Source organism: Rhinoderma darwinii, chromosome 3 (assembly GCF_050947455.1).
Source record: "Rhinoderma darwinii isolate aRhiDar2 chromosome 3, aRhiDar2.hap1, whole genome shotgun sequence".
In the NCBI taxonomy this organism is placed as follows: Eukaryota; Metazoa; Chordata; class Amphibia; order Anura; family Rhinodermatidae; genus Rhinoderma; species Rhinoderma darwinii.
The window spans coordinates 302,387,947-302,414,742 of record NC_134689.1 but is presented as its reverse complement, the minus strand read 5'-3'; the positions used below and the strand labels follow the sequence as shown (position 1 = coordinate 302,414,742).

The window sequence follows — 26,796 nt, the reverse complement described above, 5'->3', positions numbered from 1 at the left end:
CATTCTCTGTGTGAAAATACACTTAAAATAATCTTGATTAAAGAACAGATTTGTGGAATCTGTTCTAGACCTGAACCCAGATTTGCGTTCTGTGGTTTTGGCAATTTGTACAGAATATGGCTAATTTTACACCGTGATCATTGAATGGTTACTAATACTAATACAGATCTCCTTCTAATTCCAGGCAAACACCAAAGTCCTTATTATTCACAGTAAAACGAATCAATGCTTAGCTGTTCTCAGGAAGTATATACTATGGTAAGCCACAAAATTCATGTTATTTATCCTCAGTGGCTTCGTTTTATTCTTTTTTTTGTTTACTCCACTTTGATATATATATATATATAAAAAAAATTATAATAAGATCAGATTTCCACTTCATATATTAAGTATGACCATAAAGTAACACATTCAATAGCTTTTCTTACATATTCTTCAATTCGCTATGTCCAGCGGGTATTTTAAAGGGGTTGTGCCATAAAGCACATCTATCCTCTATCCACAGGATAGGGGATACGTGTGAACGCTGGGGGTCCGACTGATGCGACCCCCAGCGATAAGGAGAACGGTGGACCGAAAGTCACCCAGAGAGCTACATGAGAGGCTTGGACTTCCGGGTTCTGTGTCCGGCTTATGTGTTCGGCAGCTCCATAGAAATGAACGGAGAGCCAGTCACGCATGTGCAGAAGAATCCCATTCATTTCTATGGAGCTGCCGAACAAATAAGCTGGACACAGAACCTGGAAGTCCAAGTCCCTCATGTAGCGCTCCCAGCGGTCGGACCCCCAACGATCACATATGTATCCCCTATCCTGTGTATAGGGGATACATGTGTTTTATCATCACAACCCCTTAATGACCGGGCCATTTTGCGCGTTAATGACCAAGGATTGTTTTTCACGGTCGCATTCCAAGAGTCGTAACTTTTTTTTTTATTCCATCGATATAGCCGTATAAGGGCTTGTTTTTTGCGGGACGAGTTGTATTTTGTAATTGTACATTTTTAGATGCTTATAATATATTGATTTACTTTATTTTAGGAGAGAATTGAAAATAAGCAGCTATTCCAGCATTGATTTTCACGTTATAAATTTACGCAGTTTACTATGTTAACTTTATTTTATGGGTCGGCACGATTACGGGGATACCAAATATGTAAAGGTTTTATATGTTTTTCTACGTTTGCACAATAAAAAGCCTTTTAGAAAAAATTACTTGTTTTTGCATCGTCGCATTCCAAGAGCCGTAATTTTTCCGTCAATGTGGCCGTACGTGGGCTTGATTTTTGCGGGCCAATGTGTAGTTTTCATTAGTACTATTTTGGGGTACATAGGACTTATAGATTAACTTTTATTTAATTTTTTATGGGGGGAATGGGAGAAAATTGAGAATTTTGCCGTTGTTTTTTTTGGACCTTGTTCATCCGGGGGTTTAATTAATGTGTTCATTTTATTGTTCAAGTCGTTATGATCGCGGGGATGCCATATATGTGCATGTGTTATTTGTTTTGACACTTTTACTAAATAAGACCATATTTGGCGCGTTTGTGCGTTGAATACGCGCGTACGGCATGCGGTTTTCCCGCGCGTGGAAAAATGGATGGAGGTGTTAGGTTTTCACCAGCCTACAAAAAGGCCAACAATGCCACACCCCTGCTTGATGTGCGCACCTGTCCTGCTTTCTTCCGGTTTGGACAAGTTTGCTCTAACTCATTAGCATAGAGACAACCAGTCTGGCGTGAAAAACGCGCGTTCCACAGAGGTGCCTCCGTGTGGCATGCGTGATTTTCACGCACCCATTGACTTCAATGGGTTCATGATGCGCGAAAAACGCCGAAATATAGAACATGTCGCAAGTTTTACGCAACGGACTAACGCTGCACAAAAAACATGGATTGTCTGCACTGCCCCATAGACTTGTATTGGTCTGCGTGAGCCGCGTGAAAACCACGCGGGCTGCACGGACGCATATCACGTTCGTGTGAATCCGCCCTCAGTATACCAAAGCATTATTGCCTGTCAGTGTAAAACTGACAGGCAATCTATTAGGCCATGCCTCATTTGCTGAAGGCAGACCTGGGGGTCGTTGTTTCTTTGCGGGGGCGCCGATAGGGTGACAGAGTGAGCTACCTCCCTCTGTCAAACACATTAGATGTCGCTGTCACTATTGACAGCGGCATTTAATGGGTTAAACTGCCGGAATCGGAGCATGCTTCGATTCCGGCAGTTGCAGCAGGAGCCAGGCTGCGTATAACAGCAGTGCTCCTGCCGCTGATCGCGTGGGTACAGTGGCAGAACCCGCGCCATCACAGGACGGATATATCCATCCTCCTGCGCAAACTAGCAGCTGCAGAGGACGGATATATCCGTCCTTCGGCGTTAAGGGGTTAAAGGGGGATTTCCTGTCAAAATTTTAAATGGTCTTTGTAATGGCTGCCGCTGGCTCCATATACTTAGCGGTACCTGGTGTCTTCTGACTCCTGGCTGGCGCAGCTCTTCTCCTGTCCACCCTGCTGGCAGCCTATTACCCTGGCAGAGCTCACCTACTGGTTCTGCTTCTCTAGTGCTAGAGCGCTGACCATTCTCCTCTTGAAAGGCCAGTGTGTGCCAAAATTATACCCAGCTTTCCCTGTATAAAAAGATTGCTCTTAAATTGCTTAATGCATGAGAAATTAGGTTCTTACTTTAGCTTGCTAGTGATCTACTCCCTGAGACTTGTATCTGCTACTTACCTTGCCTGAACTTGACCTGGCCTGCCTGACGACTGCCCTGACCACTTGCCTATTTACCGTCATAACCGTCTGCTGCATACCCTGACCTCTGGCTTTCCTAAAACATGATTGAAAGTCACCACCTTCCCTGACCTCTGGCTTTCCTAAAACGTGATTGAAAGTCACCACCTGCCCTGACCTATGCTAATACTGAACCCTGTATCTTGCCAGCCATTATTGCCCCTTTCCTGTCCACATTGACAGTTGCCAACAGAGAGTAGTTTCGGTGTAGCAACCTGTAGCAGCCAAGTCCACATCTCCATATGAAGGTTAAAGGATGAACACTTCGCTATCCCTTAAATATCGCTCCCCAGTTTAGCCCCCCACCAAATCCACTCCTATCCACACCGTGCTCTGTAGCCCCTGTGACAGTCACTACTTCTGCGGACCTCATGACAGTCATGTATTATATTTATACACCGGTCAGCCATAACATTAAAACCACATGCCTAATATTGTGTAGGTTCCCCTCATGCTACCAAAACAGCTCTGACCTGTCAAGGCATGGACTTTGCAAGACCTGGTATGGTGTCCTGTGTTATCTTGCACCAAGTCTTTAGCAACAGAACCTTTCAATCCTGTAAGGCTCTATTCACACGACAGGGTCCGAGTTGTCGACCGATAAAATGTCTTATTTTGACCCGTTTTACAGCTGTTTTTTTTCCCTGTCCGTTTTAAAAACGGATGAATTTCATTTGTTTTTCCACACACTTCCCTCTGTAGATAGTGCCACACTGCCCATTGATAATGCCACACTACCCCCTGTAGATACTGAAACAGCCCCACTGTAGATAATGCCACACACTGCCCCCTGTAGATAATGCCACGCAGCCTCCTGTAGATAATGCCACACACTGTCTTCTGTAGAGGATTATGTCACACAGCCCCCCTGTAGATAATGCCACACAGCCTCTTGTAGATATTGCCACAGTCCCCCTGTAGGTAGTGCCACACAGCCCCCTTGTACATGGCGCACCCGTAGATTGCACCCCCCTTCCTGTAGATTGCGCCACTGTAGTGGACCGCTCCAGGAGAAGTCCCTGACTTCACTGTTCTTATATGGATCCTACAGGGAGCAAAAAAATCTCCTCCTCCTCCTCCTCCTCCTTACATGCACTTCGCACTGTGAGGAGGAGAAGAGAGCGAGCGAGTGGCAGAAACCACGGCCGTCCCTCGGATCACATCCAAGTGGCAGTCGTGCTTTACACGACCTCATAGACTTCTATGGGAGCTTTGCGGCGGGAAGAACAGCTCAAATTAGGGCATGTTCCATTTTTTGATGTCCAAAATTGGCCGTGTGAATAGCTCCATTTGGGGTCTATTGTTCCTACTGCGGCTGTGTGATGGCCGATAAAAAAACGGCCATCACACGGCCGAGAATCCCTGTTGTGTGAATAAGTCCTAAATTGTGAGGACTTGTTTTTACAGCACATCCCACAGATGCTCGATCAGATTGAGATTTGGAGGCAAAGTCAACACCTTGAACTCTTTGTGTTCCTTAAAAAATTCCTGAACAATTTTTGCAGTGCAGCAGCTGCATTATCCTGCTGAATGAGGCCACTTCTATTAGAGAATATCTTTGCCATGAAGGGGTGTACTTGGTCTACTACAATGTTTAGGTAGGTGGTACATGTCAAAGTAACATCCACATGAATGTCAGGACCCAAGGTTTCCCAGCAGAACATTGCCCAGATCATCACACTGCTTTTGCCGTCTTGCCTTCTTACCATTGTGCGTCCTAGTACAATCTCTTCCCCAGGAAGCGATGCATATGCACCCAGACGTTCACATGATGTAAAAGAAAATATGATTCATTAGACCAAGCCACCTTCTTCCATTGCTCCATGTACCAATTCTGATTATCACTTGCCCATTTGAGGGGCTTTAGACAGTGGACAGGGGTCAGCATGGGCACTCTGGCCGGTCTATGCAGCGCCATACGTAGCAAGTTGAGATGCCCTGTTTGTTCCTTTCTATCATGGCCAGCATTAACTTTTTCAGCAATATATGCTACTGTAGCTGTACCAGATGGGTTAGCCTTCGTCGTCATCGCCCCCCCCCCCCCGGGTGCATCAACGAGTCTTGGGGAGCCCATGACCCTGTCGACGGTCCACCGATTGTCCTTGGACCACTTTTGGTAGGTACTAACCTCTGCATACTGGGAACATACCACAAGACCTGCCGATTTTGGAGACACTCTGACCCAGTCATCTAGCCATCACAATTTGGTCCTTGTCAAAGTCTCTCAGATCCTTATGCTTACCCATTTGTCTTGCTTCCAACACATCAACTTCAAGAACTGACTGTTTACTTATTGCCTAATACATCCCATTGCTTGTCAGGTGCCATTTTAATGAGATAATCAATGTTCGTCATTATACATCAGAAGGCAGAGCAGCAGCCAAAATGTAGTTATTATGGGCCTCATTTATGGAAAAATTGTCTAACAGATAAACTTGCCTTGTTGTCCATAGCAATCTATCAGAGCCCTTCTTTCATTTCTTAAACTGCTCCGGAAAAACGAAAGCTGCACTTTTAATGGTTGCTTTGGTCAACCAGGTCTCTTTTTCTCTCAAGGAAGATGTCTAACCCTTTCTTAAATATCTACATTTTCAGCCATTCTGCCAAATCCTTTGGGAGCATGTTCCCTAAATGTATGGTTTGGACAGTAATGCTTACAAACTTTGCCAAGAAATCACACTTCCTTTAACAGCAGGCAGTGACCCTGTGTTCTCTGTGAGGTCTGAAAAAGAATAACTTATTACATTGGTTTTTATAAGGGCTATTTACATACTTATATAAAGATATTATATCTTCCCTAGCCATCTCTTCTCTAGGGTGAATACATTTAGTTTAGACAACCTTTCTTCATAACTGAGATCTTCCATACAAACCTCGGATTAAGTTGGTTGTCCTTCTTTAAACCCTTACCAGCTCTCTGGTGTCTTTTTTATGGCCTGGTGCCCAAAATTGAACTACATACTTAAGATGCAGCTGCAACAGTGTTTTATAAAGTGGCATCCTAACAGATGTCCATTCAAATCAAAGAAGATTTACAGAATGTTGGTTCAGAGATTTCCAGTAACTGAAATTGTTAGATGGTCTTAGCAGCTGACCTAAACATGGGTTTTCTAAACCAGACAACCCCTTTAAATTAGACCTGCCAGAAAGAGAATTAAAGTGTACCTGTCGTTTGAGGTGACCTTTCAGAATAAGCTGTCATGTGTATGACTTTTTTTTCCCGTTTTCCCATCTGTATGCTCTTTCATTGTCAATTTTCCCTGAGTGGGCGAGGACTAGCTGCTATTATGTCTCCCATACCCTGCACATAGAGAAAAGAGATTCTGCTCTCCTATCCCTCTGTGGCACACCCTCAGAAGCAGCAGAAGCATGGAGTACTGAACAGTGTAGCTGTGAATCCAGCACTGGTGTGAGATATAAGGGTATGTGCACACACACTAATTACGTCCGTAATTGACGGACGTATTTCGGCCGCAAGTAGTGGACCGAACACAGTGCAGGGAGCCGGGCTCCTAGCATCATACTTATGTACGATGCTAGGAGTCCCTGCCTCGCTGCAGGACAACTGTCCCGTACTGTAATCATGTTTTCAGTACGGGACAGTTGTCCTGCAGCGAGGCAGGGACTCCTAGTATCGTACATAAGTATGATGCTAGGAGCCCGGCTCCCTGCACAGTGTTCGGTCCGGTACTTGCGGCCGAAATACGTCCGTCAATTACGGACGTAATTAGTGTGTGTGCACATAACCTAACACTTACTAGAAGCTACAGCAGTGTCTTTGTGTGTCGCTCGATCCCCCTCCAGCAACTCCTTCCCCCTCCCCTCTCCATAGACTTCTTTGGGCATCATGTAACCTGATCTCTTAGTGAGCTGATAAATGGAGAAAGAGGCATTTTTCTCTAATAAAATATATTACAAAGTTTATTTTATTCACTTGCACTATTGATTTATGCAGAGTTTGTTGAAAAGTTAGTGACCATTTTAAGTTTATTTTAAAGAAAAAAAAATAGAAAATGGTTGTTTTACAATCACCTATGCTGAGATATGATCACTTGAAGCTACAGGTCCAGATCATAATTGTGAATTCCTGAGAGAGTCTGGTGACAACATACAGTGAAGGAAATAAGTACTTTATCCCTTGCTGATTTTGTAAGTTTGCCCACTGTCAAAGACATGAACAGTCTAGAATTTTTAGGCTAGGTTAATTTTACCAGTGAGAGATAGATTATATTAAAAAAAAAAAAGAAAATCACATTGTCAAAATTATATATATTTATTTGCATTGTGCACAGAGAAATAAGTATTTGATCCCCTACCAACCATTAAGAGTTCAGCCTCCTCCAGACCAGTTACACGCTCCAAATCAACTTGGTGCCTGCATTAAAGACAGCTGTCTTACATGGTCACCTGTATAAAAGACTCCTGTCCACAGACTCAATTAATCAGTCTGACTCTAACCTCTACAACAAAAAACATTCTTTATACCAACACATCCATAAATATACAAACTATAAAAAGAACACATTATTTATCCCGCAGGGTGATTGCTGTAAAAATGAAAAACCGCCAGAATTGCTGTTTTGTGTTGTCACCTCGCTTCCAAAAAAATGGAATCAAAATTTATCAAAAAGTCGCATGTACTCCAAAATGGTACCAATAAAATTTACTAAACAGGCCCTAGCACAGGTCCATTAATGGTAAAGTTAAAAAATTATGGGTCTCAGAATACCGAATGGCGACACAAAAATTATTATTTTTTACAAAGGTTTTTTTTTTTTGTAAAACATTAAAAAAAAACTATATAAATTTTCTATCGCAATAATCGTACTGAACCCCAGAATAAAGTTAAAATCTCATTTTTACTGCACGGTGAACTTTGTAAAAATCAAACAAAAAAAAAAACAATGGCAGGATTGCTTTTTGTTTTCTATTCCACTCCACAAATACATTTAAAAAAGTTTTTCAATACAATACATGATTGATTGATTGTAAATTCTGCAATTTAAAACAACAACTCCTACAAAACACAAGTCCTCATTCTGCTTTGTCGACGGAAAAATTAAAATTTATGGTTCTTGGACGGTGGGAATGGAAAAACTGGCTGTGGCGGGAATAGGTTAAATCTTTAGAAGGGCTTTGCTTTTCTCCTCTATTGCATTGGTGGCAAAGTTCAAGCAGTTACGTTAAAATATTTCTCACACTTTGAAGGTACATTTGTAAAGGACTTCAGTATTCACAGTTTTTGTAGTTATTGGAAACGAATTGCTATGCGCCAAAATACAACCCATGTGACTACAATGGGTGACCCAACTTATGTCGGCCATATTCCTTCCCCTGTTGGAAGTGTGATCCTGGGCAGTTCTCCCCCCGATCCACAGCCTCGTGGATACTATAACTTGCTAATTTTTTCAAATTGAGTGCGACCACTGTTCTGGTGCTATTTATAGTATATAAATAAAATCATAAAGCATATTATATTTTTATGTTATTTCTACTAGTCTTTATTATTTTGTTGTTGAACCTGTTGCACCAATGTGTTCTTCTATTGCCCTCATATTATTACATTTTCTTGAAATGTCTATTGAGCTCAATTATCCAGTGTGTAGACTAAATGAATACCCAGTCTTCCCACATGGAGCAATATGCTCGGCCACAAGCTGGTGACATTTAGCCAAGCCCAATCTATGTGGAAGATCCTGGTCCTCAGGGGTGCCTAAAACTACTACAGCATATGTGCACACACAAAATCAAAAATGTCTGAAAATACAGAGCTGTTTTTCCCTTGAAATTTTTTAAGCCACTTGCGTTTTTCACGTCCATTTTTGGATCTGTTTTTCTATAGAGTCAATGAAAAACTGCTCCAAAAACGTCTCAAGAAGTTACAAGCACTTCTTTTTCGCGGCCGTTTTTCAAAACGGGCGCGTAAAAAAATGGCACGTCGGAACAGAAATCCGTTTTTCCTATTGAAATCAATAGGCAGATGTTTGGAGGCGTTCTGCTTCCAATTTTTCGGTCTGCTTCCGAAAAACGGCCTAAAATAAGCCGTGTGAACATACCTTAACAGTTATGGGTCTAAGAATGGGGGAAAGTAATGTAAAACAAAACTAATACTATTACACTTTTATGTCTCTTTAAAAGTGTTATTTTAGGTTTTACACAGTCTAAAATCGAAATACTTCTCATAGAATGTAATTCTTGTAACAGACCTGAATCACAGTGACAGCACTTTGTGCTCACACCTCATATCTCTGATGATTTCTATTTCAGGACATTATTTGGCAAAGAATGTGAAATCACTGCACATACATACTTAAATGGACACAGAGTTGAAGAGAATGAAAACCATTGGATTATTGTGACTGGAAACCCAAGTGATGACATAAATACAATGTTTGACAGACCTAAACCACTAAGTGAAGACATAAATGGAAGCTGATGTGTTTTTTAAGCTCCTACTGCAATGGTTTGTAACTGGTTAACTAGAATCCATTATATTTACAATAAAAATAAAAAAAACTTAAAGGTTACAGTCTTTCACTTTGAGTTGACCCAACAAAGCCTTGCAGTGGCGCTCAAGGGCCCCATGTACAAGCAGCAGATTTAGTCGCAGGAATTTCTGCAACAAAATCTGCAGCGTGTACGGGGAGCTTAAGGGCAGGTTCAGATGATGCGAAAATTTACCGCTGCGGATTTTGCAGTGAATTCGTGGACATTACGCAAAGAATCTGCAGCAAAATGTGCATATTTAACAGTTTTATTAGACGTGACAGATTTTGCAGCGGACTTGCTGCAGATTTCAGTCTTTGCATGGCAAAGACTGAAATCTGCTGTGAAATTCCGCTGCTTCTCTGCAACAGACTACGCATGCTGCGGAATGTAAATCCTGCACCGCAAGCACTGTTATTTTCCGCAATGTCTGCACTAAGTTACCTAAAAAGCAATAGAAACCAAAGAAGAAAAAGTCTGCTGCGGATTTCCACTGCAGCCTGTCTGCAGTGGAATTCCGTAGCAAATCCGCCACGTCTGATTCATTCCCACGTAGCATAAATGCTGCAGAATTACCGCAACGGAATTCTGTCCGGAAATTCCGCAGCATTTACAGTAGCAGCAAAGTTGATGAGATTTAGAAAATCTCATGCCCATGCTGCGTAAAAAAAAAACGTTTTAATAAATTGACCTGCGATGCGGAATTTAATTGATTTTTCGTTTATTTTCTGTTGCAGAATTTCCCCATTGAATTCAATGGGGTTGCAAAACCCGCAACAAAAAGCCAAGTGTCGTGACTTTTGTGGGGGAAACGCAGCGATACCACCACAAAAATCTCAACTCAGGAAAAAAATAAAAATAATACTTACCCAGAACTCTCCCCTTCCTGCTACAGTCCGGCCTCCTGGGTTGATGTTTCATTCGATGTTACCGCTGCAGCCAATCACAGACTGCAGCGTCACATGGCCTGCACCATCATCTTAAGAGGCAGGACTACGCGTAGAAGAGAGGGAGGGTTTAAGTATGAACGATTTGATTTTTTTTTCCAGCGTTGCTTTCCACAGTGGATATTCTGTCCGAAAAACCGCACCGCGGTTTTTCAGGCCGAAGGTGCTGCGGGTACCAGGTCGGATACGCAGCAAAGTTTTTATTCAGTGTATCCGGGCAGTGGGAACCCGGCCTAAGGATAGGTTCACATCTCGTTTGTGCACATGTTTGTAGTATACGACTACGTATACGTTTTTAGAGTTACACTGACGTATGCATTTGTAACACACGCTTAAGTTTTTTTGTAGTATACGTCGTATACGTTTTTTATACGTTTGTGTCTGTTCTTAGTAGTAGACTATGCTTTTCAGGACATGGAGAAAAAAAAAAGGATAGAAAGTAAGCAAACAAAACGTAAGAACAAACTACACCATTAGGGCATCCGTCCTGACTATAGACATCAATGTTCACGCTGTGGTACACGTTTTGACATTTGGTTTTTCATGTCAAAACGTGTACGTAAAAACGAGATGTGAACTTAGCCTAAGGCCTTATTTACACGAGCGTATTTTACGTCCATGATACGCGCGTGAAAATCACGCGCGTCGCAAGGACCTATGTAAGTCAATGGGGCCGTTCAGACATTCCGTTTTTTTTCATGCAGCGTGTGTCCGCTGTGTAAAACTCACGACATGTCCTATACTTGAGCGTTTTTCGCGCATCGTGCACCCTTTGAAGCCAATGGGTGCGTAAAAATCGCGCACGGCACACGGACGCACTTCCGTGTGCTGCGCGTGATTCGTGCTACAGTTGTTGACGAAATGAAGGAAATAATAAAAATACATCCTTCATTTATGTTTCTAAACATTAAAACCACGTGTCATAACGAGGCCATATGTGCAAAAAGCACGCAGCCACGCACCAAACACTGATGCCACACGGAACTGCAACGCGCGCAAACCGCACATGTTCGTATGCATTTCGCCTAAGGGTGCAGTCACACGTGGTGTAATTTGGAGTAAATTGAATAATCAGCTGTGGAAATTGACACCATGTATTCCTATGGGCGGAAACAAAATCTGCAACACATACATGGTTTAAATTTCTGTGCAGAAATATTTCCTTTGCAAAAATACGTTCAGCAGCGTTTTCTGTATGGGCATGGCCCCACGTGGCGGTTTTCTTCCGCAACTGTCCGCATCAATGCCGCACAGAATCTGCGTTGCAGATTCTGTGGCGGATCTGCCCAAAATGTGCAGTAAATTGATGCGGACTAGCCGTTGCGTATTGAGGGGAAAGTACTTCCCTTCTCTCTATCAGTGCAGGATAGAGAGAAGGGACAGCACTTTCCCTAGTGAAAGTAAAAGAATTTCATACTTACCGGCCGTTGTCTTGGTGATGCGTCCCTCTTTCGCCATCCAGCCCGACCTCCCTGGATGACGCGGCTGTCCATGTGACCGCTGCAGCCTGTGATTGGCCTGTGATTGGCTGCAGCCGTCACTTAGACTGAAACTTCATCCTGGGAAGCCGGACTGGAGAAAGAAGCAGGGAGTTCTCGGTAAGTATGAACTTCTTTTTTTTTTTATACAGGTTGATGTATATTAGGATCGGTAGTCACTGTCCAGGGTGCAGAAACAGTTACTGCCGATCGCTTAACTCTTTCAGCACCCTGGACAGTGACTATTTACTGACGTCGCCTAGCAACGCTCCCGTAATTACGGATGCACACACGTAGTCACCCGTAATTATGGGTGCACACACGTAGTCACCCGTAATTATGGGAGCCCCATTGACTTCCTCAGTCTGGCTGTAGACCTAGAAATACATAGGTCCAGCCAGAATGAAGAAATGTCATGTTAAAAAACCAATACGCATCCGCAGCACACATAACATGTACATGACATCTGCGGACTTCATTGCGGAATTTAGAATCTCCATTGAAGTCAATGGAGAACTTCCGCAATGAGTCCGCCACCGGTCCGCAACATCCATTGTATGCTGCGGACACCAAATTCCGTTCCGCAGCCTATGCTCCGCAGCGGAATTTTCCGCCTCGTCTAAACGAAGCCTACTAAAAAGAAGTGGAAGGCAATGGAGAAACGGGTCCGCTGCGGATTAACGCTGCGGAGTGTCCACAGCGGAATTCCAGAGCAATTCCGCCACGTGGGGCTTTGCCCTATCTTTTATGGATTTTAAACGCAGAATTTTATTATAGACTTAAATCTATGTGACATTCTGCACCGAAATCTTCTGCGGAATTATTGTTGCGGATTTTGTTGCGGATTTTTACGTCACGTGTGACTGCACCCTAAGACGAAGCATGACCTAACTAGCACACAAGTTATTTAAAGTTATCTCCAATGTGTTTTGGGCCATAGAAACCTCTTCAGAAATTGGAGGATTTTGTAGTATTTCCCCAACCAGCGACATCTCTTTGCAACAATCTACTCAGGAGCAGCCCGAGTGCAGAAGGGGCCTATAGAATACCACTACAGGTCAGATGTACTAACATTGGCATTTCATGGGCCAGTCTTAGTCGAATGCCAGTAGGACTACAGTCAAATTTCTTCACATTCTCAAAATTTCTACAGGTCCTTTTTTATTTGTGTACAAGCTCTAGTGGAGATACATTTCCATATACACCTATAAGGATGTAAGGGTAAATTCACACATCATGGTCATATTACGGATGAAAATGGCGACAGAAAAAAATGCAATTTGACCGAGTCATGTGATGAGACCCGTAGTATTGTAAGGGAAAAGCTTGCCTGGCCACTGCTAAAAAAAAAGTCAACAAATACCATGTCAAATAATACATTACGAATTGATATTTTATTCAGATTAGAACTCTGTAAATTGTTCTTGATTTGCTGGAATCAAGGTCACTTCTGATTCATAAGGCTGTCTTCTCACATGCAGTTTTTAGATCCAGAAGGAAGGAAAAGCGTAAATGACTGATACATCTTTTCTCGGTTTTGTTCACTATCCGGTGTTTGGCTAAAAAAAACTGCATCAATAACAACTGTGTGGAAAACTGCATGTGTGAACCCAGCCTAAGGCTGTAATCACACATGCAGTTTTTGGTGCATTTTTATTTTTTTAAGCCAAACACATGAGTGGACACAAACGAAAGGAGATGCATCAATTTTTTTCTTTATACTCGTTCGTTCTTTTGAAACCACTTGTGGCTTTGGCTCACAAAACGGAGCCAAAAACTCCCAAAAAAACGGCATAAAAACGTGATCCTGGCCTTACAGTGTTTTATGTTTTTTTTGTCTCACTGAACACTGAATTTGTTTTGCTGATAAAATAATAATAATAATCTATAATTTTGAGATTAATGTAAGGGCCTGTTCACATCAGCGTTCGGTTCCGTTTAACCTTTCCGTCAGAGGAACTGATGAATAAAGACCCAAATGGAAACTATCGCTTCAGTTTGCATGACCATTGATTTCAGTGGTAATTACAGTTACATAGTTACATACACTGGCGTAGCTATAGGGGTCGCAGCGGTCGCAATTGCGACTGGGCCCCGAAGCCAGGGGGGCCCACGGCCCCCCGCACCACATCAATAAAAAGTTACTATAGTAACTCGGGCCGCGGGCCCCTGTTACTATAGTAACATACTTTACTTACCTTCCTGGTTCCGGATCGCAGCGGAGGTCCTGACGTCATGCGCTGCGCAGTGCATGACGTCACAGCGCTATGCGCCGTGCATAGCATCGAGACGACAGAACTCCCGACGCGGCCAAAGAGGAAGGTAAGGTTAGCCCTGACTGGCGTGGTCCGACTCCCGGGACCCACCAATCAGCTGTTTTGAAGGGGCCGCAGCACTCGTACGAGAGCTGCTCCCCTTCATTCCTGTCACTTCATTCTGGTCAACTGTGAATCCGTGTCGGCGATTCACAGTGTTAGTGAAATGAAGGGGAAGCAGCTCTCGTACGAGTGCTGCGGCCCCTTCAAAACAGCTGATTTGCGGCCGGGTCCCGGGCGACACATCAGCTATTGATGGCCTATCCTGAGGATAGGCCATCAATGTTTAGGGACTGCACAACCCCTAAGCCTACGATGTATCAGGCTTAGGGGGCCCATGAGACAGGATCACAGATTGTGTGATACTGTCTGCTGGGCCCTGTATCTAAGCCAATCACATGGTAGGCTTAGATACATGGCCCATGTGTGATCCTGTCTGGTGGGCCCTGTATATAAGCCTACCACACTGTAGGCTTAGATACATGACCCATGCGTGATCCTGTCTGCTTGGCCCTGTATCTATGCCAATCACATGGTAGGCTTAGATACATGGCCCATGCGTGATCCTGTCTGCTGCGCCCTGTATCTAAGCCTACCACACTGTAGGTTTAGATACAGGGCCCCAGCACACAGTAATCTTATACTGTATAAGATTACTGTCTGCTGGACCCTGTATCTAAGCCTACGTTGTGGTAGGCTTAGATACAGGGTTCCACAGACAGTATCACACATGGGCACTGTATCTAAGCCTAACACATGTGTTACTACATTACTACATTTTTTGTGTGTTTTCTTACAGGTTCGGTCGTTGGACTACGGCGGATTCCAGGACTACTTCGATTAAAGCTTTTTTTTTTTTTTTTATCAATAAAATGGTTAATGAGGGCTGTGTGTTTTTTTTTTTTATTTCAATAAAATATTTTTTCTATGTCTTTGTGTTTTTTTTTAAACTATATTACTACCGCCTTAGTAATGGCCGCCGGCTGATTGACAGCATCCATTGCTAAGGCGGGGCTTAGTGTTAGCCGGTGCAGAGGCGAACACTAACCCCCTTTATTACCCCGGTACCCACCGCCACCAGGGGTGCTGGGAAGAGCCGGGTACGATCCAGTACCTGACCATCTGTAGTGATGGTCGGCCACTGGGGTGGCTGCAGGCTGGTATTATCAGGAGGGGAAAGGCCAAAAACAGTGGCCCCCTCCTACCCTGGTGATGCTAGGCTGCTGCTGCTGTATTGTATCTGGCTGGTTATGAAAAATGGGGGGGACCCCACGTCATTTAAAAAAAAATAATTGGAAAGAACGATGTGGGGTCCCCCCCAATTTTCATAACCAGCCAGATGCAACACAGCAGGCAGCATTACAAGGGTGGGAAGGGCCACTGTTTTTGGCCTTCCCCAGCCTAATACTGCCAAACCCCGGTGCCTGCCCGTCACTATAGATGGTCGGGTACTGGTTCGTACCCGGCTCTTCCCAGTACTCCTGGTGGCGGTTGAGTATCGGGGTAATAATGGGGGTTAGTGTAGCCTCTGCGCCTGCTAACATTAAGCCCCACCTTAGTAATGGAGGTTGTCAATCAGCCGGCGGCCATTACTAAGGCGGTGATAATAAAGTTTAAAAAGATACAAACACATAGAAAAAATATTTTATTGAAATAAAAAAACAACCCTCATTAACCATTTTATTGAGAATAAAAAAACGCCGTCATTGAAGTCCTCGAATCCGAAGTCCAACAACCGAACCTGTAAAAAAAACACAAACACACAAAAATAATCAGTAACACATAAAGAAGCAAAATTATTATTCTTACCTATCCTGGGTCCAGCGCTGGAGCCGCAATGTCAGCGAGCTGGGCCCTGTATCTAATCCAATCATGTGTGATACTGTCTGCTGAGCTGTGTATCTAATCCAATCATGTGTGATACTGTCTGCTGGGCCCTGTATCTAATCGTATCTTGTGTGATACTGTCTGCTGGGCCCTATATCTAATCCGATCATGTGTGATACTGTCTGCTGAGCCACTGTATCTAATCCTATCATGTGTGATACTGCCTTCTGAGCCACTGTATCTAATCCTATCATGTGTGGTACTGTCTGCTGAGCCACTGTATCTAATCCTATCATGTGTGATACTGTCTGCTGGGCCACTGTATCTAATCCTATCATGTGTGATACTGCCTTCTGAGCCACTGTATCTAATCCTATCATGTGTGATACAGTCTGCTGAGCCACTGTATCTAATCCTATCCATAGTTTATAGGGTCGTAGTGCTATAGATATGCTGTCTCCTATACACACATTTTTTTGGGGGCGGACACATATGTATTGGGGCTATTTCCCCTGACATTTTAAGCCCTGAGGGTATGTTCACACGGCAGCGTCTGTGACGGCTGAAATGACGGTGCTGTTTTCAGGAGAAAACAGCACCGTAATTTCAGCCGTAATGGCATGTGCAGGCGTCTTTCGCTGCGTCCATTACGGACGTAATTGGAGCTGTTTTTCTATGGAGTCAATGGAAAACGGCTCAATTTACGTCTGAAGAAGTGACAGGCACTTCTTTGACGCGGGCGTCTTTTTTACGCGCCGCCTTTTGACAGCGGCGCGTAAAAAATAATGACCGTCGGCACAGAACATCGTAAGACCCATTCAAATGAATGGGCAGATGTTTGCCGACGCTTTTGAGCTGCATTTTCGGACGTAATTCAATGCTAAAACGCCCAAATTACGTCCGTAAATAGGGTGTGCGAACCCAGCCTTAGTGACGCCCCGGCTGTTAGTGCTGCATTGTTGGGTCACTCAGGAGACCCAGCGATGCAGCTGAAAGCTGCGGACCGTCGGCCATGAGGAGTTTGCGGGGGGGGGGGGGCTAGTAAGAATTTTTGCATCGGGGCCCATGAGCCTTTAGCTACGCCCCTGGTTACATAGGTTGAAAAAAGACACAGGTCCATCAGGTTCAACCTTTCTCAATAAATTACCCATCATTCATTGCTTGATTAATTATAACCCTCGATGCCATTCATCAATAAATAAGCTTCTAGCCTTTTTTTTAAATGCTGACATACTATCTGCCATCACTACCTCTTGGGGTAGGGCATTCCATAGCTTAACCACTCTAACTGTAAAGAAACGTTTTCTATATTGATGTCTGAAACGTCTTTCTTCCATACGCTATGAATGTCCCCTAGTCCTTTGTAGAGACCTTGGAAGGAACAGATCATCTGCTAGTTCTCTGTATTGACCACACATATACTTATACGTATTAATAAGATCACCTCTAAGGCGTTTTTTTTCCAAGCTGAACAAGCCCAATTTTTCTAGCCTTTCGTTGTAAGCGACACCTCCCATCCCATTTAATAATCTAGTTGCCCGCCTTTGAACCCTCTTGAGTTCTCCTTTGTACTTTTTACAATGTGGAGCCCAAAACTGAATTCCATGCTCCCGATGTGGCCTTATCAGGTATATATAGAGTGGTAATATTACATTTGAATCACAAGTTTTTATCTCTCTTTTTATACACCCTAAAATCCTATTTGCTTTGCAGCTGTTGCCTGACATTGAGTGCTGCTGCTTAGCTTATTTGTTACCAGAATACCCAGGTCCTTCTCTTGTTCCGTTATGCCAGTTTTATTCCATTTAATGTATATGAATTAATGCTATTATTGCATACTAGGTGCATTACTTTACATTTATCAACATTACATTTCATCTGCCATGTTTTTGCCCATGCTGCCAGCTTATCTAGGTCTTTCTGTAATATTTTAAAGTCAAGCTGGGTTTTAAGTATCCTATAAAGTTTTGTATTGTCAGCAAAAACTGACACCTTGCTATCAATCCCATCAACAAGGTCATTAATAAAGAGATTAAAATGAATTAGGCCTAACACCGATCCCTGTGGTACCCCGCTGCTGACTTCAACCCATTTTGAGTAAGTTCCATTTATAACAACTCTTTGGTTTCTGTCCCTTTACCCACTTGCATATATGGTCCCCCAGTCGCTGTGTCTGTAGCTTCAGAACAAGAATGTTGTGTGGAACGGTATCAAATGCTTTTGAAAAATCCAAATAAATCAAATCCGCCGCATGACCCACATCTAGATTTGCACTTACCTCCTCATAGAAACCGAGCATGTTGGTGGAGCACGACCTGTTTTTCATGAATCCATGCTGGTTATCAGTTATTAGACTTTTCTTTGCTATATACATTTGTAGTTCATCTCTTAGAATACCCTCAAATATTTTGCATACCACAGATGTCAAACTTACTGGACGGTAGTTACTCGGTTCCACCTTTTTACCCTTCTTAAATATTGATACATCAGCCGTCCTCCAATCCTGTGGCACTGATCCTGTTACAAGAGCGTCTAAGAAGAAGAGATACAATAGTTTGTCCAATACTGAGCTCGATTCCCTTTATACCCGTGGATGTTTCCGTTTCAGTTTGTTCCCGTTCTGAAAATTGTACGCTTTTTCACTGAAATAATAGCGCAGTTGACAGCACTATTGTTTCTGTTAAAAAAACAGAAACTTTACAGAACGGAAACAAACTGAAACCAACGAAATGGAAGCATTACCATTGATTTCAACGGAATCAATAGTTTCTGTTCAGGTTTGCGTTCATCAAACCAACGTAAAGGTTGAATGGAACCAATGATTGGAAGCCCAACATTGAGGTGAACAGGCCCTAAAAGAGGCAAATTCCCAGATGCAAATTTGTGAAATCAGTTTTTATTTTTATTTTCCCTAATGAAAAACGAAAGAAACAGCAGTTATTTTCACATTTCTTTGTCTTAATTTACTTTTGCTGATAATCTAAGTTATTTACACTGATACTGTAAGGTTTAAATACAGGTATATTGGCTTTGCTTATAGGAAAATATACATCTCTTCTTTACTACAATTTCCTTCACTTTTATTCAGGGGTCACATCGTAAACATGATCAGAAGTCTGGTACAACAGGCAATGCATAGTAAACACCTTTAAACCCTGAGCAGTAGATAGAAGTTCCCCATTGTCTATATAGAAAAGTCTTTGGGACATAAGCACATAGATATGGGAATACATTTTGGCAAATAGGGGTTTCTCAGTCACTTCAAAAAGAAAATTCATCAAAACCTGATGAAGAGAATGCAGAGGAAGGAATCATGTCAGGACATACATCAGATCTCTTAATTGGATTAATTATTTGTGGGTGCTCTGTGCTTTTTTTTATTGATGGTTTTTTACTTTGTTACAAGTAAAAAGGATTTTTTAGCAGACGAGTGCTGGTTCCATCTACTCCGATAGATTTTTCTTCAGATCTCTGTGGTATCACTTTCTACTTCCCACTGTAAAGACCCAAGAACTGCAAGTCGTTTCTACAGTGAACACACGGTTTGTAAATTCACAAGCACGCGGTGGAGATTTTTTATGTCCTTTAAGGTTTTACTGCATTCTCAAACCATTCCCTTACGACAGCTTTGTTCTGATTTACCCATCTGGCATTTGCTTGTGTCCTTTCTATAGCTTGCTCCAGAGCGCGAGTTCCTGTGCCAAAACCAACTGCCTTATTGTCTTCTTTAAACTGGTTAAGCTGGTGAGAGAGGGAACAAGATCAATTAGATGGCTTTTCTGAAGGAAGCCCTTTAGTCGTAGTTATATACTACACAAATATAAATTAGGTTTCATGTTTCGGCGCTGTTTCTAGCTCGGCATGAACTATATGGGTTTGAAATCTCCTAATGTTTGCTCAGACATTGTGTAGATTGTGGCACTACATAAAGATTACACCTGCTTCTTTCCTGACACTAGGCAATGATTTACTTAAAGGGTACCTGAGTTTTGATGAGTTCAGTAAAATGTAGAGACCTCATTGGTACGTTATTCTGTACCTGTGTAACCCTTTATGAGCGCTGTAATTTGCCCTGTTCTGTCTGCACCCCAACTTGTGTTCCTCTCTGGGGCTTGGGTCCTGGACCAAACGTACAAATCTGGCAGTAACACTTTGCTACAGACTAATGCCTCACTAATCGCGGGTGGTGGGGTCACTACAAATAGCCATATCCCAGGCTGTGTATCACCCAGACGCGCATTCTCGTGGAATATAAAAACTAAGATTCTTATCTTTCATATGGCACCAGGATCGCAGATCTAGCTGTGACGCAACTAGAGATATCACCAGTTCAAAATACAGTTGGGAATTGAAGCTGTGGACTATATGCATATACAGTTCCCATTCGAGACTGTGTCTTTAACTGGTGATATCTCCGGTTGTGTCACAGCTGTAACTGCGATCCTGGTGACATATTAAAGATAAGAATCCGCTGTTCTAGGTCGTCCAAATCCCGAGATCTGGCTATTTGAAGTGAGACCCTTCCCTCCAGCCTCAGTCTCTCAGTGTGCCGATATATTTTCCGTCTCGGCATCCTTGCAGCTAAAGACGGGTTTGCCTTAGCAACAGTGAGTGGACAGCAAGTTACAAAGAACAGAGACCCCTAGTGGCAGGGATTTCAAAAAGGTTTTCCAGTAAAAAATGTAAAAATCTTTAATCAAAATGATTTGCAGATTTGTTCAGGATCAAATATACTGTTATTTCACACTAAGTTGTTTCAAAAGTTAGTGGCCATTTAAAAATGATTTTACTTACTTGCTGCAGTTCAAATGCTGTCGAGAATCGTCTAGAGATTCCAGTAATGAGATTACCAAAAGAGAAGGAAGAATCTCCAAATCTACCAAGGAAAATACAATGAATAAACATTTAGCGTATTGGAGATTTCTTTGATATTTCCCTTCAGGAAAGTAGACACTTACTGGTTACGGATTTGCACCCAATTGGCTCTGATAAAATCCCAAGCAAGACTTTGGCCTATCACATTATTAGCGATATTGGTAATTGTGGAAACCGTATCTTGTCTACGAATTTTCGTGGGATCAAAGGAAAACTCCAATAGTCTGTTAATTGAAAATGATGAATGAATTTGCAGAAATTGGATAACATCCCAGAGATTAAATACAGCATATACTTTATATCTACTATGTTATTTGCAATGCAACTTTGGACAGGCAAAGGTCTTCCTAATTCCTTAAAGAGGATCTTTCACTAGTTTAGTAATGCCCTTTCTCCTAGCTAATCTAATAGGCGCTGCCACACTGGCAATAATAGTGCAAATTGTATCCCAAAACCTTTATTATTTTAAAAGTTATGAGCTTTTTTTCTAAATATGCAAATTAGGCTATACTAGACAAATGGGTGTCAACAGCAGCGATTCTCCTGAGGCGGAGCTACGTCACAGCCTCTGACGCTGTCCTATCAGCATGAAGCTGCTTAACACAGTGTGAGAGACCGAGGCTGGAAGGAAGGGGAATAACTTCAAATAGCCATATCTCCGGCTGTGGACCACCAAGAACAGCAGTTCTGGTAGCATATGAAAGATGAGATTCTAGTCTTTCATATGGCACCAGGGTCGCAGTTCTGTGAAAACAAAGTCGGGAACGGAAGAGGAGAACTGTATGATGCTGATTTAACAGCGTCATACAGAAAACATTACTCCACCCAGGGAGAAAAGAACAAGTAACCTCCCATTTGGCACATATAGCCAAATTCGCATATTTAGTAAAATGCTCATAACTTTGCTAATAAATGTTTTTGGAAAAAAATTACACTGCAGTTACCAGCATCACAGCGCCTATTAGATTAATTTGGAGATAAGGAATTAATTAACTAGTGACTGAGGAGTTTTCTGCTCTCCTGACATGCTCTACACGCTGACAATATCTAATCAGTGCTGACAGTACCAGGTTGTGCAGTGACACACCCTATTGTCTAGGGGGAATGGTCACACCTAGTTGTCAATATATTCATATATTTTCAGCAGGAATAAGAGGGGAATGGTGAGAGGTCCTCCTTAATTTCTTTGCCTTTTTTGCAATTTCACTATCTTTGGATAGTCACATTGAATTATCTGTACTTTAAAGGGGTTTTCCCATCAGAGACGTTTATGACATATCCACAGGACATGCCATAAATGTCAGATAGATGTGGGTCCCGCCTCGCTGAGCTATGCTGTTTCCGTAACTCCCATAGTAGTCAATGGCAGTTACGGAAGCAGCGTAGCATGCGAGCTACATTGTTGCCGTGACTACCATTCAGTTCTATGGGACTTAAGGAAACAGTGTAGCTCAGAGTTCCAGAGATAGGTGGGACCCGCATCTATCTGACATTTATGACATATTCTGTGGATATGTCATAAATATCTCTAATGAGAAAATCCCTTCAAGTGTAAAAGTTACTTTGTTCTAGGTAATTAGTAGTTTATTAAATGCAACACAGGCCCCCCAAAAAAATAAAATTAATCTGGACTGGGTGTTCTGGTGAATGTCACTCCCCTGATCTTAAAAAAACAAAAAGGGTACAGGAAACTCCATTTTATTTTACTCATCCAAATACACCCAAAACCATGTTTTAGCTTTAGGTGGAGATAACCTTTAAGTCTTATGATTGTATTGCATTTGGAGGGTTACACTTTGTTTCAGGCAGTAGGTGACTTTAGAATATCAGAAACCAGAGTACCAAGGGTTAGCTAAATGTTTAATAAATGTGATTATGAATCCAAATAGTAAGTAAATAGTAAAGAAGAGTAGACATTTAGGCACTGCCACTCTTCCCGGCCACCCCAAACTAGAATGCCATCTTTTACTAAGAAAAACCGGGAAAACCAAAATTCTTTCTAACATATTTACCTATTCAGGATCCAGGGATCCTTACTACACGTCAGACCTGCACGGAGTTTGTCGGCCTCTTGCGCGTTAGTGGTGTTCTTGAACATTTCCCATGCAAAATTCCACTCTTCTTCTCCCCCTCGAGCTATGGCATTGCAGTAAATGGTGGACCTCAGATTTGGATGAATGCTGTTCACATAGACACAGAAAATAACATCACTGAGCATTATCACAGCTTTAGCAGGAAATTCAATTTACTATCTCAGTATAGATGGCGCAGATAAGAGGAGTTGCCTTATGTATTAGTCAGAGACACCAATGTCTGATATCTAATAAATCAGGGAGAGATGTACATGAATGTGACTGTATTGCACTGCAGAATATGTCCGTACTATACCTTAAACATGGCATAATAATGTCTCCTGTACCAAGGGTTGCCAACCCTCGGTAAATTCTCGGTAAACTCTGTAAACATAGGGGCTGGTGTACATAATAAAACATTGACTGAACACACATACCCATTGACTTTAGAATTCTTCCAGTCATTAAAGAGATTGATGGCCAGTTGTCCACATTCTGGGATTCCATAGCTACAGGCCATACTGACTGCATTTATTTCATTGTATCTGTAGACAAAGACAGAAACTATAATCATAGCAGCTATGTGTGCAAACCAAATATTAAAATGTCTTAAATATCTATAATATACTTTATCTGAATGTAACTCTACAATAAAAATGAAATAAAGGCGATGATTATTATTAAATTGTCTGTGTACATATCTGATTATTATGCTGTTAAGGATATATAATATAAATCCCACAGAATGCTTAAAGGGAATGTGTTGCCAGCAAAACATGTTTTTTTTTTTTTAAATTAAACATTTAGTGTGTAGGTGATTAAACATTGTTCAAATTTTTTTTATTTTTTTCACGAGTCAGGAAATATTATAAATTAGATTCTAATTTATAATATTTCCCATTGCTGGTCACTAGATGGAGCTATTCCCCAAAATTGCAGCATTGCATGTGGTAAAGCAACCACATTGCTTTTTGCTGCAAAATTGGGAAAAAAGCACTCGCTCTAGCGAGCTCTGAGAATCCCCCCCTCCTTTATCCTGGCTAGTGCCGGGATAAACGAGGGGTTTGAACGGTCTAACCTCCTACACTGTGTGTCGCCATTTTTTGAGCTAACACACAGTGTAGTAGGTTTACATACAGTAGTAAACACACACAAACAAGAACATACATAGAAATCTCTTATCTGCTCCTGCCGCCGCGGCTCCCTCCGGCCCATCCGCTCCGTCTGCTGCCGCTGGTCCAAGTGCACAAGTCCGGAAGCCGCGACCGGAAGTAGTAATCTTACTGTCCGGCCGCGACTTCCGGTCCACAGGAAAATGGCGCCGGACGGCTCGCATTTCAAATTGGACTGTGTGGGAGTTCCCACACAGACGGCGTACACAGAAGTGGATGGGACGGGACCCGTTCGCAGTCCCTATGGGACTGTGGCTGCCGTATTCCATGTCTGTATGTGTCGTTAATCGACACATACAGAAATGGAAAAAAAAATGGCAGCCCCCATAGGGAAGAAAAAGTGTAAAAATAAGAAAAAGTAACACACAAACACACAAATAAATATAAAAGTTTTTAATAAAGCACTAACATCTTTAACATATTAAAAAAAAATTTGTGATGACACTGTTCCTTTAAGTGGAACTTGTCCTCTTTTGTTATGCTGCCCTCAGTTAGGGCAGCATAATGTAGTGACAGACACGATAATGTTAGCGATCTGTCACTTTCAGTTGTGGACATAATTGTTGGTACCCTTCTGTTAAAAGAGTGGGCCAAAATACCTGTGGACAGGTACAGAAGTCTCATTGAGAGTTACAGAAATCGTTTGTTTTCAGCAATTGCCTCAAAAGGTTGTGCGACAAAATCTTAACACCTTAACGACCGCCCACTGTCTTTTGACGTCAGGCGGTGCATGTGCTTAGTCTACAGCGACAGCTTTTGTCGTTGCTGTAGAAGAGGCTGCTGAGTGCTCCTGTGAGCGCTCATACTCTGAGCAGGTGCTGTAACTAACAGCTCCTGATCTTAGAGCAGCCGGCTGAATACAGCTGGGGTCGGCAAACATTCCAACCTCAGCTGTTTCACTCTTTGATCGCCGCGGTCCGTAACCACGGCATGATCAAAGGGAACTCCACTCTTTGATCTAATCATCAGAAACCCGGTGGCATGATGAAAGAGCAGGGAATCCCTCTGCAGTCAGCCCTGGGGACCTACAAAGGACCCCAGGGCTGTCTGTTCCGTTTGCCTGCTGTTCGGGCACACTATGTGCTGCCCTAACAGCAGCCTGTGTCACAGTATAATGCATTCGCATACAGGAGTATGCTAATCCATTATAAGTAAAAAAATAAAGTTGTAAGTAAAGTTATACCTTAATGGGATTTAAAAAAAAAAGGAACAAAAAAATAAATAAAAAAAGTCCCAAAAGAAGTGTTGTTATTTAGCATAAATTATATTTTATTTCCCCTACATTACATAAAAACAAAAAACCTATACATATTAGGTATTTACACCACCGTAGTAACTTGACGAATTAACTTGACAGGTTATTTAGTGTAAAACGTGAACGGGATAAAAAATAAACAAGAAAAACGATGCAGATAATCGCTTTTTCCTATATTCATGCCGTAAAAATATTTTTTTCCTACCCCAAACTGTGAAAAAAAAAAATATACTATTTATCCTGCATAAAACAAGGCCTCATACAGCCACGTCAATGAAAAAATAAATAACGTTTTGGCTGCTGAAATGCAGAGAGGCAAAAACAGAAAAATTTAGCTGGTCATTAAGGCCTTTTCAGGCCCGGTCATTAAGGGATTAAGTTAAGGGTACCACCATTTTTGTCCAGGCCAGTTTCATTAGGTTTTTTTTTCTGTTGAACCACAATTCAAAAGCAATGTCTGATTTACATTAGTTGATTTTCAGTAAATTAAAATGTATTATTACTTTTGTCAGTTTCAAGTTATTTCAGTGACCATTGTGGGGTTTCCCTTCTTTAACAGAAGGCTACCAACAATTTTGTCCATGACTGTATGTGCTAGCGTGAAGCTGTTTTGGAAAATTTAATTTTAATCTTTACAGTGCGCTGCTAGAGATAAATTCGCTGTATATGTAATCGGCCACTCCCTGCCCAGCCACCGCCGATTTACAGATTTCTCAGGGGAGCGGCAGCAAATGAATATGCCAGACTCATCTCTAGCAGCGCACTGTTAAAATGTAAGTACTCCAAGTGACCATTTTCTATGATGGCAATACCCCTTTCAAACTATGGCTTCACATAAGTTGTACTCACTGTTCTGTTAGAGTTACAGGTCTGACCGTCCAATCATTTGTCATTTTTTTAAAATATTCAAATAGTGGTGTCACTTGCTTCCTCATGTAAGCCTGATGGAGAAATTCTGCATATTTAGTAACGGCCTGAATCACATTATTTATACATAATTCTATGACCATCATCTTACTGTTTGTCTATGGAATTGTTTATTTTTGTTTATATGTATTGTTGCCATTTCAATCTTAACCCCTTCCCGCCGCAGCCCTTTTTCAGATTTTAATTTTCGTTTTATTCCTCCCCACCTTCCAAAACCCATAACATCTTTATTTTTCGTCGATATAGTCCTATGAGGGCTTGATTTTTGCGGGACGAGTTGTAGTTTTTCGTAGCACCATTTATTTTGCCGTATAATGTACTAGGAAACGGGCCAAAAAGTATTTGTGGGGTATAAAATGAAAAAAACAGCGATTCCTCCATGGTTTTTTTGCGCGACGTTTTAACGGAATTCAATGTGCAATTAAAACAGCATGTTAACTTTATTTTGTGGGTCAATACGAATACGGCAATACCAAATATATATAGTTTTTTCTATATTTTACTACTTTTACAAGTATAAACCTAAGTGTAAAAAATAAAATTTATTTTGTGTTGCCAAATTCCGAGAGTGATATCTTTTTTTATTTTTCCGTCGATTAAGTGTTATGAGGGCTTATTTTTTGCGGGATAAGCTGTAGGTTTTAATAATAC

The 26,796-nt window shown here is 42.0% G+C and overlaps 2 protein-coding genes across 2 annotated transcripts in view; one reads left to right on the top strand and one right to left on the bottom strand.

Moving 5' to 3' along the window:
- The window catches only part of CFAP161 (cilia and flagella associated protein 161), a 16,481-nt gene extending 7,173 nt beyond the window's left edge, over positions 1-9,308 (top strand). Inside the window, exons 6-7 of the mRNA XM_075855268.1 lie at positions 185-258; positions 9,059-9,308. Coding sequence (XP_075711383.1) covers positions 185-258; positions 9,059-9,227 — 243 coding nt within the window. The 3' untranslated portion in view covers positions 9,228-9,308. The remainder of the gene's footprint in view (positions 1-184; positions 259-9,058) is intronic.
- A 9,915-nt stretch (positions 9,309-19,223) lies between these two features.
- Positions 19,224-26,155, bottom strand: LOC142749746 (aminopeptidase N-like). The gene is made up of 6 exons (XM_075858147.1): positions 26,068-26,155; positions 23,229-23,336; positions 22,732-22,899; positions 20,803-20,943; positions 20,639-20,720; positions 19,224-19,585 (listed from the first exon to the last, which is right to left on the bottom strand). Exons 1-6 carry the CDS (start codon positions 26,151-26,153, stop codon positions 19,430-19,432), a joined length of 741 nt encoding a protein of 246 aa, XP_075714262.1. The 5' UTR covers positions 26,154-26,155; the 3' UTR covers positions 19,224-19,429.
- Positions 26,156-26,796: the final 641 nt, after the last annotated feature.